This window comes from Manacus candei, unplaced genomic scaffold (genome assembly GCF_025592945.1).
Source record: "Manacus candei isolate 608988 ecotype Guabito, Panama unplaced genomic scaffold, ASM2559294v1 h1tg000092l, whole genome shotgun sequence".
NCBI lineage: Eukaryota > Metazoa > Chordata > Aves > Passeriformes > Pipridae > Manacus > Manacus candei.
This window is the reverse complement of record NW_026138140.1, coordinates 1,564,465-1,582,160: the sequence shown is the minus strand read 5'-3', so window position 1 is coordinate 1,582,160 and position 17,696 is coordinate 1,564,465. Positions and strand designations below refer to the sequence as shown.

The following is a 17,696-nucleotide window of genomic DNA, read 5'->3' as shown; positions in this document are numbered from 1 at the left end:
ACATCAAGTTGTCCAACGCTCACAATTTTCTCAAATTTAAAGCTTTTTTGAGTCTGCCATGCCTGATGCAGAGACCTGAAATGATCTCGAGAAGATTTTGAGGGGAAGAGGAGATCTGAAACCTCAGCAAATCTGTGATGTTGCCATTTCTTAGGATAGACAAGTAACGTAGTTTTGACTCTTGATATGGAACTTCAAAAGAGTCTTGAAGACATTTTGCCTCTTCTTTGGAAAAGAATGGTATGATTTAATAGCAACATTTCCCAAAGACTTATTTATTTTCCAAGCATGCACCATGTGGAGGCTGGAAATTTAGCAAATTACAATTGTTCTGTAGTGCAATTCAGGACTAACAGGAGACAACCCTGAAGGCTGCATATAAGAAAACTCTTTAAAAACACTCTTAAAAACTCAGGCACCAACTTGATAAGAAGGAGAAAGAATGGGTCTGGTAAAATTGCCAGGGACATGGGTAGTGTTGCTAAGTCCAATCACTAAAGAATCCCAGATGAGGTTTGAGGGAAGTCCTGAATTTGTTTTAAAAAAGATATAGCTTAAATATGTCTGAGGTTCTTATTTTTAAAACTTTTGAAATTTAGTTGCAGCAAAAGTTTTCAGCCTTTCCATGATAAATGGGAAAAAGCATAAACTTCTCAAGCAAGTACCTAAACCAGCAGCTGAAGCTTGTGGAAAACCATCAACTATGTAGAGCATTGTTGTCTAAATATCAGTAAACTTTTGAGGGAGTATTGAGGCAGAAAAGCAAGAAATATAAGTTGAGTAGCAGTAGAGGTATACAAAAGAGGAGCAAGTAGTAGGAAAAAGGGATGGAGTAAGAATAGAAGTAAGAAGTGCAGAAACTAGGAGCAAGACTTCCAGGAAGAGAGATGATGACACTCGAAGCTTGCATGGTTTGGGGTTTTTTTTGCTACATTTTCTCCAGGTTTTGCATAAGCAGTGTGTGAGGGCTGCATGAAGCTTGGCTGGGCAACCTTTATTTCTAGCCTTTCCTAGCTTTGTGTGCCAGCTTGTTCAGGCTGGTTCCTCTGACTCTTACCTACATATTCTTCACATGCCTGTTTAGTTAAGATTGTGTGCACAAAGGCACTTCAGCATCTGAGTCTGCCTGCACGTGACAATCCACTATGTTCTGGGAAAACAGGAAGGCAGCTGATCCGGGATGAATAAATTCAGATGATTGTGCTGTGAAAGAAATATGGAATTGTGTTTCATCATCCCCTGTGAACCAGGGCTTCTCACTGGGGAGAGGAGCCCTGGCAGGCTGGGTGGGATGTGTTGGATGTGGTGTAGCAGCTCTTCCCACTCTGACAGATGAACCCTGTTGAAAGCCATTGAAGTAACCAAAATGGGGATTCTCCCCAGCTGATTGTCGCTGTGACTTTGCTGTTATGTTGAGGCAATCTAGAGGTGGTAAAGACCGTATGCAGAAAGCATTTTCCTTTTCTTGTTGGGGTGGAAGGGAGATAAATAACAAAGGGAGGTTGAAGGGTTTTAAAAACTCCAGTTGTGACAGTCATCAAGATGAATTTAGGAAAAATTATACAGTGATTGAATAACATCTTCAGAACACCTGGAGAAACTACTTTGGGGTGTCCTTTCTTTAAAAAATAAACAAAATAAAGCTAGAAATCAGGTGCCATCACCTACCCTGATGTCTGGGTTGATACCCATGTACCAAAATTTATCTCTGCAAAGACTGCTTTTGCAGATACTGCAACCTCAGCAATGTAGCATGGTGGGTTTTATTTAAGAAGATCCTTGGTTTTGTTAATCATGTTTTGTCTGACACTTATTCATAAATTATTGAGCAGTGGTTGGTTACTCTTGGAACTGGTTCTTGTAAAGGCTTGTTGCTGCAGATGAAATTTGGAACTTGAATAAAATGTGGGAAAATTATGATCTCTATGACAGATAGTCTACTCTTGAGTTAATCCTTAGAACACTGGGATTGTAGAATGTGATGATGTCCCTAACACCCTTGAACTGTTCTTCATTGTTTGTTGACCTACATTGTTTTCCACCTCTCAGGCCAACCTGAAACAAGTACTCACTCTTTCCAAGGGTAATTCAGTGTTATACCACTTTAGTTGCAGTATTGCATTCTCTGATCTAAACTTTTCATTCGTGGTTGTTTTTTTTTTCCTAGACGGAGTTATTTGTGCATGCATTTAAGGATCAGCTGGTCAGAAGTGCCCTTTTAGCACTGTACACAGCCCGGCCTGGCTGTGTCCTCAAGAAACCAGCTGTGCCTAGAAACAGTGCAGAAGAAGGGGGTGATTCACAGCACCAGGATCATCCTTCTCAGATTAAAAGGCAGGACTCTATACCCCATCATTCTGAATATGATGAGGAAGAGTGGGTAAGTAGTCAGAAACTCTTGGTTGGTGTTCAATCCCAAACCCTACAGTAAATCAGCATAAACAAGTACAAGCCCTAAGTGTCCTTGTCACATGGTATTGCAGAGAGGGAAGGAGTGCAAAACCATGAAATCATATTTTTCAGATGCATCACAGATTTTGAAGCTCAGTTGTAAGGATCTTCCTAAGTGCAGTGCTGCTGTGGGACTGCTTGGTTGTGCATATAACAGTGAGGATGATGAATATCTTCTTGCCCAGACAGAAAAGTAGTCTTTCTTTGCTCTTACTTGAGTTCTTTTTGCTAGCTGGGCAGATTTAAGGAGGCTGGAACAGCATATGTTGTTAGGAGGGAAATGTTCTTTTCTTCCCCATCCCCCCCTTCCCTGCCTCCAGGCAGCAAACAGTTTAAATACACATGAATTAACCCTCAGCAAAACAGAGCTCTTTTCCCTTCGACTCTCTCCTTAGAGGATGTCTGAGATTGTGTAAGAGAACTAAACGTGGCCTTTACATTTTAACATTCTTAGCATATCTTTCAAAGATGTGTATTATTTATATGGCTGAGATTATGTAGATTAATTATTTTGGTGGATGTAATAGATCTGCTGCTTTGTTACATACATACTCAAGGTATTTTTATTCAGTGCAGACTCATACTTTGAGTTCATCTCTGTATTCTCATAAGTGTAAAGGAAGCCAACATATTCATCTCTATTGTAAATAATTAATAACTTGTGTGAGCTACAGTACTTACACCTGAACTGTGATTTTTATCCATACCACAAATAAGAGAAGAAGAATGTATTTCTTCTAGAGAAAAGGCAATTATTTCCAACCCCATGCATTAAGTAGTCATGAGATTTAAACAATAAATAAATCATTCTTTTATATGTCCTCTGCTTTTATAGCCTCGAACTCATTCTTTCTTGTTTTCTCAACAACCTGACAGGCTAGAATGGTGGTTCTTTCCTTGAAGTTAAAGCCAAAATGTTTGTTTCCAGCTGTTGAAACATTCAGAAATATAAACATCACAACAGGTTTCATAAAAGGGACAAATTTTGCATTGGAAAAAACGTCATTTTTTTACAAGTTGTATTTTAATATTTTACTTCAGCTTAGCTTCTCTGATAGCGTTACTATATTTTCTATTGATTTAGAAAACAAATTTCTGACATGATTTGGTCCTTATGTATTAAAACCTATAAGCACATCATTTTAAAATGTGTCTATTTTTTTCTGCTGCTTTAGTAAGATTACCTTCTTGATTAAAAATTAAGTGTATCTGTCAGTATTTTCTGAGTTAAAGTGAATCAGAGTCACTGTCAAACTTGAGAAAGTATAAATCTTAGAAGAATTTGGGGTTTTTTTCCTGCATTTGAAAGATTAGACTTCGGATAGTTTTCAGTTCTTTTTGTCAAAGGAGGTGATGAATAACGTGAGTTTTAATGATGAAATTGTCATGAGCATGAGGTAAAGAGAAAGAATAAATGCATATAAAATTTGAAAGAAATGCCTAATCCACTCTGAAAGTCAACTATAAAGAAAAAAATGGATAAGTTGCTTTGTATGCACACTTCTGCATCCTCCTTGGCTGTCATGGGTTTTTTTCTCATTATCAAGCACTAGAGTTACATTTTACAATTGGGATTCAAATTTCAGTTTTTCCTGAAATCTAAATCTTTAAATAATTCTTTAAGCTGACCCTGTTCCATCCACTTTCAGCAACTGTGTTACCTTACGGCCATCACAGAAGTGAATTCAAGGCAGTGTTTAAAAACTAGGTGAGATCCACCCCCTTCCCTGGCATCCAAATTTATCTTTAAAGGAATAATTTCTTAACTGACAGGGTCCCCTTTCCCTGAGTGACCAATGTTTTCAAAAAAGCCTTATTCTCAATAGCAACACTGTGTTGTACCTTTCTTCTTTGAGACCAAGTACGAATACTCATCCCAGAGTAAGTGACTGCAGTACAGACTGAGCTGTTTGTATTGCTGCACTGTGTGTAGGCAGCAGTAAAACATCACTGTTGAAGGAAAAATATTTAACTTGAGAGTTTTAGATTGCCTCTAGATAGATATTGTCTTCTCTTACCAGCTGCTTCTGCTATCCTAGAATGTCCCTGCAGGAGGGCACAAAGCATGTTGTCATGTATAATACAAGAAAAGGTGGGCACATTGCCACTTGGAGCTGATCCTGCTCTACATTTCTGACTGACTAGTTAATGTGGTTGGAGCTACAAAGAGCAGATAAAATGGCATTTCCAATAAGCTACATACAAATACCGACACGGTGATCAGTCACTGCTCTGAAATACTGAGGTGTGTGTGATATGTTCCGTTCCAAAGCACTTCCATATCACAAGAGGGGCTTAAGTGTGCACGTGAGTTATTTGCTTTATCTATGAACATACCTCAAAAGGACTGCAAGGTAATATATGACTATCAACCCACACAAAGGAGACAGTATCTTTAGAGCACTGGGAAATGCAGTTGCTGTGTCCTACTTGGCACAAGCAAAGCATACAATTGCAGTGGTGTATATGGAAGGACAAGAAGTGACTGAAGAGCTCTGTAGTGAACCTAGAAAGCCTGAGAATCCTTTAAAAACAAAGAGGCAGCCTCAGGGACTCCACTGGCTTGCAGTGCTTAGGAGGGAGACATCCAGTTAGCTGCAGTGACAGAAAACAGTTTCCACTCCCACTCTCTGAAATGAGGAATCTGTATTGCTTTTTAACGATGCTATCAGAGCAGATGGAGATTTATTACATTTTTTCAATTGGGTGAATGAAAGAGAATTATCTTACAGGTTTGTTTTTAAATGTCCTAGGAACACTGTTTGTTTTTAAATGTCCAGCTTTCAGTGATGCCAAGTCCTAGCTTTTTGTGGGGACCTTTATAAGTGTGCTTGCCTACCTGCCAGTGCCACAGCAGAGGTGGCAATAGAAGTGTGACTGTGACCACTTCTAACTAGCAACACCAAAGCCACGTGTGCCAGGACTCCTTAACCATCCCAAATGGCTTCTAAAGTTTGGAAGAAGTAGAACATGTCAGTGTGCCATTGCCTTGTCTCAAGAGGGTCAAGCCCTGTTACAGGTTTCCACCTTTCCTGCAATTGCCTTGGGCTTAAAGAAACAGTAAAGAGAGGGAGCCAGAGACCTTGTTTCTCTTTCACACCCCAGCATTAAACTTACTATCCAGTTAGCTGTCCAGCAGCTATTGGTAAACCTGGTATCAGGGGAGAAGCATCCTGCTTAGGAAACTAGTCTTAGTACTTGAGTTGTATCAAGAAATAAGACCTATTTTCTTCTAATCCTTCACTTCACACAGAGAATTTCTAGAGAATGCTTACTTAAGAGGCTGTATCTGGCTGTGTTTTGTCCTTTGACCTGGCACATGCTGCAAAGTGATCACTTGTGAGGTAGTTCTTAGGCAAAGTGAAAATAGACCGCTTAAGGAGGTGAAAGATGAGTGGAAGGTGTGCTAGGCTGCAGGAAAACATTTTGGAAATAGTAAGAGATGACAAAGAATGTGAAATGGATTAATTGCTTCTCATGGAGAATCAGAGAAATCCACTTGATTTTCATGGATTGGAAACTGCATTTTTGCTTGAGAATTGTTCTTACCAAACTGCAGAACTTGAGCAACCCTCTTAGAAAAATGTGGCTGCCTTTGTGCAGACAGAATAACATCTCAGTGAATGATAGAAACATCTACTTTTTGTATCTGCCTATAATGATAGCTTCTAATCCCAGGAACCTCCTATGGAGAGAAAAAGAGCTGTGGGACAGGCCCTTGCTCCCTCTCACTTACCCATATGTAAAAAACCCAGATATACAATAATAAGAGTGAGCTTTCTGTCAACAGATGTTTATGAATTTTGCTTCTAAACCCTCAGGGAATGTTTGTGTGAATATTGTATAGACATCATCTCAATGCTGGGTTAATAGTTGGTTTGAAAGGAGAAAAGTGTTCTTTTCAAAATGAAGCAAGGGCTCATATTTGTGTTGTTTGTGCAATAACTCCAGATGCTCATTAAGAGCTTAATGCTCTTTGTGTTGGGATTAAGCTCCCCCAGCAGACAGAGGAAAGGGAAATTACATTGCTGCAGTCACGCTGAGCAACTTGAGTTCATATACCTCAGCAACTCAAGCTGAAACTTCAGCTGGAAGCCCTGAAGTTCCCTGCTGTTCTCTGGTAAAACTTGCTGATATTTGGGCCCAGAGTTTTTACTGTTTGCAGTATTTCATTGCTCTTCATAGAATCCTTCTCCCCAAAATAATAGTCATGGGTAGTGGAAATCAGTAATTTCACCCATATTCTAAATATCTTTCAGAAACACTTGAGGTACTTTTGAGGAATATATACAATTTCTGTCTTTTGACTTTAAATTGTATCTTAGCATGTGAATATCAGATATTCATGCGTCTAATGGTTTGTTTCATGTGTACAGGTACAGATATTTCCGTGTGTTGCACTGTACATGCAGTAGTTTAAAAAAAATTGAAATAATTGTGGATTAAATGCAGTTCTGCATGAGTGTGTACAGCTTCTTGCCTCTTGTAAATCAACAATATCTTTTTCATAGTGTGGTTAAAGCATGGGTTTATACAGGGAGGAGATCAAACCATAGTTGCTACGTCCACCTGTAACACTAGGTGCTCGCTTGTCCATAAGGCAATCCCACAAGAATGCTGCAGGATTCAGACCTGAGGAGCTGGAGGAGAGGATCTGTGTTGTTGTACATGTTTGCCGAGTCCATGCTTCTGTCTGCAGGCCCATGTGATGTCCCTGAGGTCAGGATGCCCACTTGTCACAGGGTGTGTCCTCAAGTGGAGGGAACAGGGAAAGATCGGATCCCTTTAGTCAGGATAATGACCTAAGTGTGGCATGCAGTTAAAAAGTAATCTTAGATTAAATGTTTACCCTAGTAGTAGTTCTTGATTTGCCTTCCCACAAACTCCAAGTATTGCCATGTCTATGGAATTACGGTATTTTTAAGTTTTCAGTTTTATTTAATCTTCTCTCTTGTTGTCTATTGCAACTCCATTTTTGCACCTCAAGACCTGACATATATATAATACTCCTGGCATTGTAAAGTGGAAAGCAAAGTAGTGATATTCTCTTCCCATTTCTAAGCCTCAAGAAAACTCTGGTTGTTCACCATTATATTCAGAATGACTCAGAATTAAAACATGTAGATGGGAGTTTTTTGTGGGTTTGTTATGGTTTGGTTTTAGTCTGATTACTAGTCTTGGGTAAAGCCTCATTTCTTGTATGGCTTGTTTTTTTTCCTTCTTATTCAGTGCCACAGAAGTAGGAGCAAGAGATTTGATTTTTGCAGCATCCAGCACCTGAAAGACCCTTCCTGTATCTCTGTTCCACAACATGCCTTTCTTTCACTCCACATTATCTCTTTTGTTCTCTGTTCATTCAGAGTTTCTTCTATCTCTCTGTTACTTCTGTAATTCTCATATTTATTATAAACTCAGTTAAGTGTGATGGTTGCAGTTTGTGTGAGAGGTGAGGAATGAGACTGAAATTGTGTTACCTAATAAACATGCCATGACAGCAAGTTTCTCATTCTAGTCTTTGAATTTTACTTTTGCTTCAACAGAGTAACTGATGTGATAAAATATAGGGTAGTTCAGATGGACAAACTGCTCAGTTCCTTGGGATTAGACCTGAAACTCTGTGTGTATTTTCATGTAAAGGTTGAAGCACATGTGTTCTCCAGTGTCTGAGAACCCAAACAGTTTCAGCTCATTTACACTGCAAGAAAAATCTTCATGAAAAAGGCTTAACTTGGTAATAGGCTGAAGATTGAGAGAAAGGGTGATATGCTGGCACCTCATATTTCTACTACTTTGCTCATCTCTGTCTATTATGTTAATAGGTTACTATTGCCTCTTTGTTTTTCTTCTTCAGTAACGTGCAGTGATAATTCTGCTCTTTTCAGGACAGGGTGTGGGCCAATGTGGCAAAGAGTTTAAACTGTGTTATTGCCATGGTGGACAGACTGCTTGAAAAAGACAACATCAGCAGCATTAAAGAGGATCAAAATGACCCTTCAACAGCAGACTGCAAGGTGTTGCATACAGGTGGTAAGCAATCCCCCCCCCCTTTTTTTTTTTCAAATCACTGACTAGAGTAAATAAAAATGGCAAAAGTTACAGAAAAATGATCTAGAGAAGACTCCATGGTATCTTTGATGTGCTATTGAGTGCCAATAGCAAGGTTTTGCACTGTTACAGGAAGGCTATTTATCAAAGTACAGCTTCATTGTGTGCTCAGATTGCTTATCGTGCCCAGTCTTTTGTGCTATAGTGCAAAACTTTTGAAACTACAATGTTTTATTTTGAAGGCTGATGTAATTTAATTTAATTTAGATTTCACTTGGATGTACTATTTTGAGGAGAAAAAAAATGCAGTGTGTCTTACCCCATAGGAAACTGGTAAGGAAGAGTGAACATTCTGTATCAGTGTCGTTCTCCTGAAAACACTTCCACTTCTCTGAGATGATATATTGATTTTTGTTTCCTGATTTGCAAAAATTCATTTTTACCTGAATACACTTGTCAGTCTGTGTCAATACTGAAAGCTAGGTAGAGTGATTCCATGAGATGACGCGAAGAAAATTTTGTCCACAGTGGTTCCTTGTCACCAAATCTTCTGATCTTCTCCTATGGCTTATTCCTGTTTGTTTTTCAAAGCATACATTAGATCTGCTTAGTAAGTCTGATGAGACTTTCTGATGTGCAAGTGTGTTGCAACAGCTCCTTAGTGGTAGTGGTGGTAGTCCAAATATAAGAAAATCAGAACCAACCCTTGTGCCATTCTTCGGTTAAAAAACCCAAATAAGAAAAACCCTAACTCAACTACTTTTATTTATGGAGCTTTGTCTAATGTGGGCTTTTTTAAATTATTATTATTATTATGCATTTTATCCTATATCTGCTTTTACATGTTTCCCCCTGAATTTAATGACATCATTTTATACAAAGGATTTTAAAGATGTTAGTACTGATTTGTGATTCCTTTCTTACATAATAATTAAAATAATTTTTACATAACATTTATAGCCCTGTTGAGTTTTGTGCAACAGATTTTGGTTATAGTATTGCTTTTTAGTCAGTGCCAAATGTGTTGGACTTTTTTTTGTGTGAATACTTCAGAGAACAGAGTATTCCTTATCTGTTTGCTTCTCTAAGTTTCTGTCTACTGGGCATGTATCCCTGTAGTGTTGGAGAGATGTATGATGCTGTCTTTGTTCTCCAGTGAAGGCTTGCAGGGGTAGAGCATCAACACAGCTTTCCACATTTTTCATACCTTTCTCAGAGAAGACGGTACAAATATTTAACAGTTAGGTAGGTGTAGTTTTCAAGAGGAAAGAACCTTTAGAAAGTGAACCCAAGCATACTGATTCAGGCTAAAAGAGCAAAATTGAATATTTGTTCTTGTACCTAACTCCTTTCTCTTCCCACTGGTACTAACAAGCTTTTCTGCTATTGTTAACAGAAGTCCAGTATGTGTATGATAAATGTTTTGCAGGTAAAGTAGTAGGAGTACATTTTCACCCAAACTTTCTCCCAAGTTACTTTGTGAGTGCATATGCAGATATACATGTCGTGGTTCTTATCTGTATTTCATAGTTGTGGAACAAATTTTCAGACCTCCCTCCTCAGTCTGGAAAAAGGTATGAATTAGGATAAATATTTTGTGATGCTTTCTGACATGTTTAGCACCATGAGTGTTTACAGATTTTCCTTCACTCTCTTCAATCCCCTGAGCATGTCTTCTGTTATTCCATGTAAGCCAGGAAATGGATTTCACCAGTCCATTTATGTCTTTCATTCTAGTTACAAAAAAAGTGTGTTCTTAGCTTTGATTCAGACTCATGACCTATACAGTCAAATGAAATATTGGTTAAGCTTTCAGGTCACAAAACAAAAAAATAATAATAATAAAAAAATGTTACTTCATTTTAAGTAGTATAATAAGCAGTAATCAAATAGAATGAAAGGTACCTCTTGCTAAGCAATAATGATAATTGTAATGGTTAGAAAATTATAGATTGGTCTCATCCAGCTGAGAAGTTGACTTCTGGATCTGGTGGGCCAAGGGCAAAGAGAATATCAAGATGCTATGGTGCTGGAATAAATTCTTCTCTTCTTCCCCTCATTTCAAGGCCCTCTCTATTTCTCTTGAATCAGTACAAGGGCCCTTCTGTAAGAGCAGAGTCAGTGCTTTTGTTGAGCTGTCCTGAAAGTTCTGCAACACCCCATCACCTGAGATCTGCAGGAGATTTGTGGGGCAGACTGCTCTGTTTTTGTGTTCTGCTTTTTGAGGAGAAGACATCATTTCCTAATGGTGTTTTCACAAGAGAATTGTGGAATACCTTTGACAGCTTACAGGACTTTCGAGGTCATGTGGAAATGGAGGCGTTTTAAAATTGCTTTCTTTTATAGGACTAACTTTAGAGATGGAGCTTTCTGAAGGACTATCCAGGTGTGTGTCAAAGTTGGTTGCCTAATGATTTTCAAAACCATTGCCCAGAATTTTTCATGCTTGCCTTCTCTGTGAGAGTGTGGATTTATATGTTTGTTTTTCTCTGCATCCTTCATGAAATTTAACGTGAAGCCCTGAGGCTGCACCTCTGTGAAGCACCTACACAGAGGTTGAGATTCCAAGTTTAGAGTTATAAATTTGGCCTTAATTCTGCTCCATTTTACATTTGAACCCTGATTGTATGAATTCATAACATTAACCTAGGTATAAAATCACGCTGTTTGTACACCCGTAGATATGTTTCTAAAATGACAGAATTTTATGCTACTTACAGCTCACAAACATGACATAAATGAAAAGCTTGCCATATCTTGCTATTATGTATTATACCATAATTTGAGAATAATGTATTTCTTTAACATTGCAAAGGTATGGGCGCAATTACATCTTTGAGTCTGAAACTGCTGGAGTTGATCCTAAGAAAATTTGTACTGTTGTTTGTAAGAAAAAAGAATACACGGGGTTTTGACCAAAACATTGAAAAGTATGACTTAAAGTATAGGATGAAATTTTTTACCTATTTAGTGAACCTGAATGGTTTAATACAGGTTTTTTTGTAGCATCTGGCAATGAAAAAGATTTCAAAGAATGCACACGTATTCATTTTAGACGATAGAAAATGTTATGACATTTTTGCTGCAATAGCATATTCCTATAACTGCAGATGTTGTTATAACATATATTCAGAGCTTCCTAAGGTAGGCTTATGTTTGCAGTCTCAGTGTTGACATCGTGTGATCTTTTTTCCAAACGTGTTTATATTTATTGTTTGGAATCTTTGCAATGGGAAATATTGGTGGCACTTTTTTCCTGCACTTACCTTTCAACAGGAATTACACCTTCCTTAGCCTTAACTTTTCATGCAGTCTGACCTTTGAGTGTATTCTTAAAACTGAATTTGAGTTACAGTTACCAAGGTAACCTGCTATGGTTTCATCAGTTGCAGGATTGTGATTTCTCTGCAGGATAAATCAGAAAGAGTAGAAAGATTTTAAAGGAGAGGGGTTCTTTTTGTTGTTTGTTTTTTTTTTAACTCTAGGCTGGTTTGCCTTGGAGAAATATGTGACAGCATTAAATTCTTTTTATTTTTGCCTTTTCACTTTCTATGAGAGTTGGAATGAGAAAGGCTGTCCTGCAGCATCAGAGGTGCCAGTGAAACACAGCAGTTTGCTCTTACGTTTACGTTACGATGTTGTTTCCATCTGCTCCTTGTACCACACTGTCAGAACCATCACCCACTATTCCTCTGTCAGCTCTGTGGGAGAACTCCCTAATTTGCTACACACAAGATCCACCCCTATCTCAAACTATTTGAGTTGGCAGCGTGATTGCACCTGGATTTTGCCTTCAGTGAATTATGGAATCATAAGCTCTGTTGCTGGGCAGGTGAATTGTCCAGTGATAACCTTCAGCATAGATAGCAAAGAGCACTGGTAAATGGTGCTGTATTTCCTAGCTGGAGTTAAAGAAAACATCTGTTCATAACCACATTGCTGCAGGCACCTGTGAGTTAATTTTTCTTGAATTATTTGATACCTGTTGGGGACTATGTAAGTCTGGATTTAACCTCTCTGAATTTCAGTGCTCTTGGGATGGGCACTGCTTCCTTTCAGTTCATCCCTCTCAATGCAATGCTGGTAGAAATGTGAAGTAAAACCATGTTCTGCGTTTTTTTGCATCTTCAAAAGAGCTTTTACCGTAAGTTATCATTTAGTCAGGAAGATGAAAAATTTTCCCATGGTCTTTGCTTGAGTAGTAAACATCATTCATTTGAACAAACACTTCTGGAAAGCTTTCTCTTGCCTTCATTTTCCTCATATTTTTCTTTCCTGTTCTTTTAAGCTTATCTTTGCATCAATTTTACTTTTGCCTTTTTTTTCCTTTTCCATCTCACTTTGTATCATCCTTTTCCTTTTGATAGGATCCTTAACTGAGCTGTATGTAGCCCAGCATACAAGACAACCCCTTCAGCTGTACTTTCTCAGGTAGTTTGGCTATAGACAGAAGCTTAAAAATTTGTAAGGGAAAGGAAGACTATTTAACTGAATCAGCAAACTAAAACAAAATACCAGAATATTTACTTGCACAGCATTCATAGAGCAAGGTTACTTCTATGTTTTGAGTATGATTTCTTTAGCTTTGTCTTTTATTGCCTTAACCTTCTTCTGTTTTCATTGTGACTAAACCTGCTGAGACACTTTTATATGTATGGTTGGATGGTTCCAATTTTCACTATTAATCCATGTGACAATGTAGAAAATCTGGGCTGATTACAATGGAATAATAAATCCCCCAGCATTCAAAATTGTTCTTCTGGACACCCAAACTGTGCCAAAGTAAGGTTGCTATTATATTAAGTGCAGGAATACCTGGAAGACTTATTCAGGTTTTTGGTGTTCCTTTGAGAACTGCTGCAGCTTTATGAGTATAAAACCACATCCTTTCTCAAAGAGCTTGACCCTCATGCTAAAGTTAAACTGAGCTCCAAGGGCTGAGTTGCAAGATGAAGAAATAGGAAGCTGACCTTTTTGTGGTGCAAAGTTGAATACATGAACTCTTCCAAGACAGTTTTTAAACCTCCCTTAAGAAAAAAAGAACTAAAAAAAAAATGAAAAGACCATTCCTGTCCTAGGTGAGTAAATCAGATTCTGGGTTAATTGTTTCATTCTGTTTCCACTTGCTGTTTTTGAAACATTTATTGCTGTTCTCGGTTGGTTGGTTTGATTTGCCTGCTTTTTTCCTTAAAACAGAGTTTGTCTAATGTTCAATTTGTGATATCAAGACAACTCATTTATGTTTTTTTTACCTCTATTATTTCAATTCTATCGTGGATTATTTGTATTTAAGGGAATAAGTGATTAGTGAAAAGTTATCTCATGGGTAGCTGCTGTTACATTCGTTACCATTTGTCTGTAGTGCCCTCCATTCCTTTAAAAGTACAGCATCATGCCTTTTTCTGCTTTTAATTTCATGTTTAGTTTTTAGCTTCATATGATTTAAGTTTTGAGGTGACTTGAAGCCATCCATTGATTTTAGGTGGCACAGACAGAAGTGGTAGAATTAGCTCTTTTCTCTGTTGCCAGGGCAAAAGGAGATAGGAGTGCTATTCCAAAGCATTAGAGCTTTTCCTTTTTGGTTACCAGCATGTTTTAATAAGCACTTCAGTGGGCCTGACTTTGAAAAGAGCAGGAGCTTGCTTTTCTGCCAAACTTTATCAAATTTAACGTGCAGTTTGACATATTGAGACTTGAATATGAGCATGCAGATCTGACTAGCTGAGTGCTAAGCAGGTCATTTGCCTGTGCAGGCATGTTGACTAAGGGAACATGGGACTGAAGGGCATTTTCCAGCAACCAAAGGGCAAATCCTGTCACAGACTGAACTGCCACAACTCTCTTAACAGTGATGTAGAATATTTGCTCAATGCTTTGCTGACCATACTCTTGTTTTAATCTCACACTAACTGCATAGTAGTGGTACTGTTTTTTTTTAATTTCATCCTTCCTTTTTAGTGTTTGGTGTTTATGCCTTTAGTTTCCTTTCCAGTGGCTGACTAGCACAGTTTTTGAATTGAGTTGCCTTGCTTCATCAGTAGGCTTTGACACTTTTATTTGGATGCTAAATATTCCAGACTGCCCTTGTCATTTTAGCAACCTAACAATCATCCTGGAGTCTCCTTGTTGCTTCTATTCTTGCTCTTAATGCCTTTTGAGATGTTTACTCATTCAGTTAATTCTTCATCCTTCTTCAGAGAATTTTCCGCTGTTTTGTGGAAGCAAATCTTGCTATTTTAATTTAAAAGAAATTTGACAGCTGAAATGTCAATATGCATGTGAGTCAGTGAATGTGTTAAACACAGAAACAATAATTTGTGCTGTTCAGTGTCTGAATTGATTGTGCAAAGGTATCATCAGTCTCTGTAGCAGAACTTTACTCCTGCATGTGAACAGTAGCTCAGAACCAAGCAGCATCCTCACATATCAGCAGTGTTGTGGCAGGTTAGATCGGGATAATCTAAATCTGAATTTAGACCAGGATTTTAAAACTCCCTTTACAAATAATATCTCTTTATGAATTGTATTAATATTCCATATTTATCCCTTGTATTTTCTAAAATCTACTGAATGCACTTATAAGCTTCAAAATATAGTGTGGTTTTTCTGTTTGTTTTATAAACTTCAGTTTCACAGTGCTTCTCAGTTTCAAGGAACAACTTATAAGTAGGTATTTCTGTTGGATTTTTTTGAACTTTGTGCATTGTTAATGAATGACCTGATTTGTATTCTTGCTGGAGTATTTGCAACAGGATACCATGCATAACAAGTGGTACATGGTGATTTTAACAGACCAGAAATTAAGTACCCATACTTGTTTTATTCCTAGAGTTTTCTTTTCTGAGACCTCAGTCTGTGATACACCTCTTATTTTGATTTAAAATAAAAGGATGAACAGGAGAATATTCTTGTCTATTCATAAACATTCTTTTATTTCAAGAAACAATGCTATCTGTCTCAGATTTGCCAACTAGCTCCACCTTCTGGGGACTGGACATCCTTATTAACTGGGATTAAGAATTTTCCGTGTGAACAAGGATTGTTATGGAAAACCTGCAAGGGTTATCTTCATTCCTTTTGATATGTACAACTCTATTTATATTCTATGACTGTTTATCTTTCCTCAGTCACTAGGGGTAAGGTTTTCTACAAACCAAAAATTTTTATTGTTTTCTAAAAAGCCAAATACATATGTAAGTAAAGCTCTGTATTCTTTAGGACATCAAATACTCAGCAGGATTTATTTTTAATAAATTTAGTGGAATGTCCTCTAATGAAAAAACAGCCTGGAGAATTTCAAATCTTCGAATTCTTTTTTAATGTAACTATTACAGACAAAAATTACTTGTGTTAGTAAGTTAGTATTCCAGACATGTAGTCTCCCCTCAAAAAAAAACGTTGTGAGAAAATTATCTTGAAGCTACCATAAGGTATTTGCAAAATAATTTGTAAAATCATAATAGAAGGTAGTTATCAGTTGTTTACTGCCAACCTGGAAGGCTGCATGAAGGAGAATCCACTTACATTTGTTCTGGGTCCAGTATTATTCAATATTTTCATTACTGACTTGGCTTATGAAATATGGATGATGCTTATAAAATTTGCAGATGCTTAAGGCTGGGAGAGGCTTTAAGCACCATGGGAGCAGGATTAGAATGGATCTTGATGAAATGGAGCGCTGAAATATTAGGATGCAGTTCAGTAAGGACACGTACAAAGTTGCGTTCCTAAGGAAGCAGAAATGCACAGTGCAGATGGATTGGTTAAGTGGCAGCTCAGTAGAAACAGATCTAAGTGTTATGTGACTTGTGGCCAGGATGTGATCCCCTCTGTTCACAGAATCACAGAGTAGTTTGTGTTGGAAGGGTCTTTAAAGATCATTTAGTGCCAACCCACCTGCCATGGGCAGGGGCAACTTTCACTAGACCAGTTTGCTCAGAGCCCTGTCCAGCCTGGCCTTGAATACTTCCAGGGATGGGGCATCCACAACTTCCACAAGCAACCTGTGCAAGTTCCTCACCACCCTCACAGTAAAGAATTTTTTCCTAGTGTCTAGTCAAACCTACTACCTTTTGGTTTGAATCCTTTCCGCCTTGTCCTATCACTACATGCTCTTTTTTCATGAAAAACAGAGTCAGAAAAACTCTTTAGCTCTATCCATATAACCTGGAATTGTAATGGCAGGTTTACAAAGTGTGGTTAGTTCTTTTTCAGCTTTTTCTCTTGCCCTGGCTGTCAGAGCACTTGCAAAATCCATGGCTGTGTCTGTATCCAGCTCTGCTTTCCTGTGAAAGTGGAACATATGTCTGTTCGCTGTACCTTCAAGTCAACTTTAAAGTGGCCAAGTATGATCTTTTTCATTATTTGCTCAAGTCAGAAGCAGACAACAAACTCTATTCTTATCACATACAGCCCTGCTCATTGGTTCAGTATGCATTACAACTTTTGATCTTATTTTGCTGCAGTTGCTTTCTTTTGCATATATTTATTGGTTAATTTAATAAATGACTGTACTTTAAGACTTGAAAGGAGAGTTAGGATCGCCTGGTCTGTCTAGTCTGTCTTCTAGTATGTCACACCTTGTTGCCTCCCTTATTTCTAAATTCAGCTGTGTCTTGCAGCAGCCTCTGGCCTTTGGTTGTCCTTTTGCTTTTATTCCCTGAAATAAACACCCCTGTTAGTACTTTTATTTTCTCCTCCTGAAGAAGGGAAATCAAGTTGCTGCTCAGCCTTTTTCATTGGCTTAAGGAGATTAAACTCTAAATCTTGGTAGCTCTCCTCTGCAAGCTCCATTTTTTCAGCAGTCTCTTTAAAATGTGTACACCAGACCTTGGCCTGTGGTGTGTCAGTCAATGGCATGTATAAAATCACGTCTTTTTGCTCAAGTATGTAACCTGGGGATGGCTTATGGTCTGTTTTGTTCGTTATGGCTCTCACTTGATAGCTGCTGTTTTCCAGGGAATGGTTCTTCAGTCTGTATTACTCATGCTTAAATATGTATGACTGTGTTAAAACACATGTTGTCTGACCACAGAGATATTATTTGCAAAGGAACTCAGGTTGTTCTCTGTGACTGCTCTACCCTTGTTCCTCTTTCCTGTACCTTATATTTGCTGTTTCTTCTGGTTTTCAAAGTTCTCTCCAGTCTTCTTGGCTACAGTTTTATTCATTTACATATTTTTCTGGAGATTAGCCAAATT

At 38.0% G+C, this 17,696-nt stretch overlaps 1 protein-coding gene across 4 annotated transcripts in view; it reads left to right on the top strand.

Moving 5' to 3' along the window:
• Positions 1-17,696, top strand: part of INPP4B (inositol polyphosphate-4-phosphatase type II B) — a 278,616-nt gene that overhangs the window by 203,440 nt on the left and 57,480 nt on the right. For all 4 annotated transcript variants that reach the window (XM_051768103.1, XM_051768104.1, XM_051768105.1 and 1 more), the window contains exons 17-18: positions 2,168-2,380; positions 8,334-8,478. In XM_051768103.1, the coding sequence (XP_051624063.1) occupies positions 2,168-2,380; positions 8,334-8,478 (358 nt within the window). The remainder of the gene's footprint in view (positions 1-2,167; positions 2,381-8,333; positions 8,479-17,696) is intronic.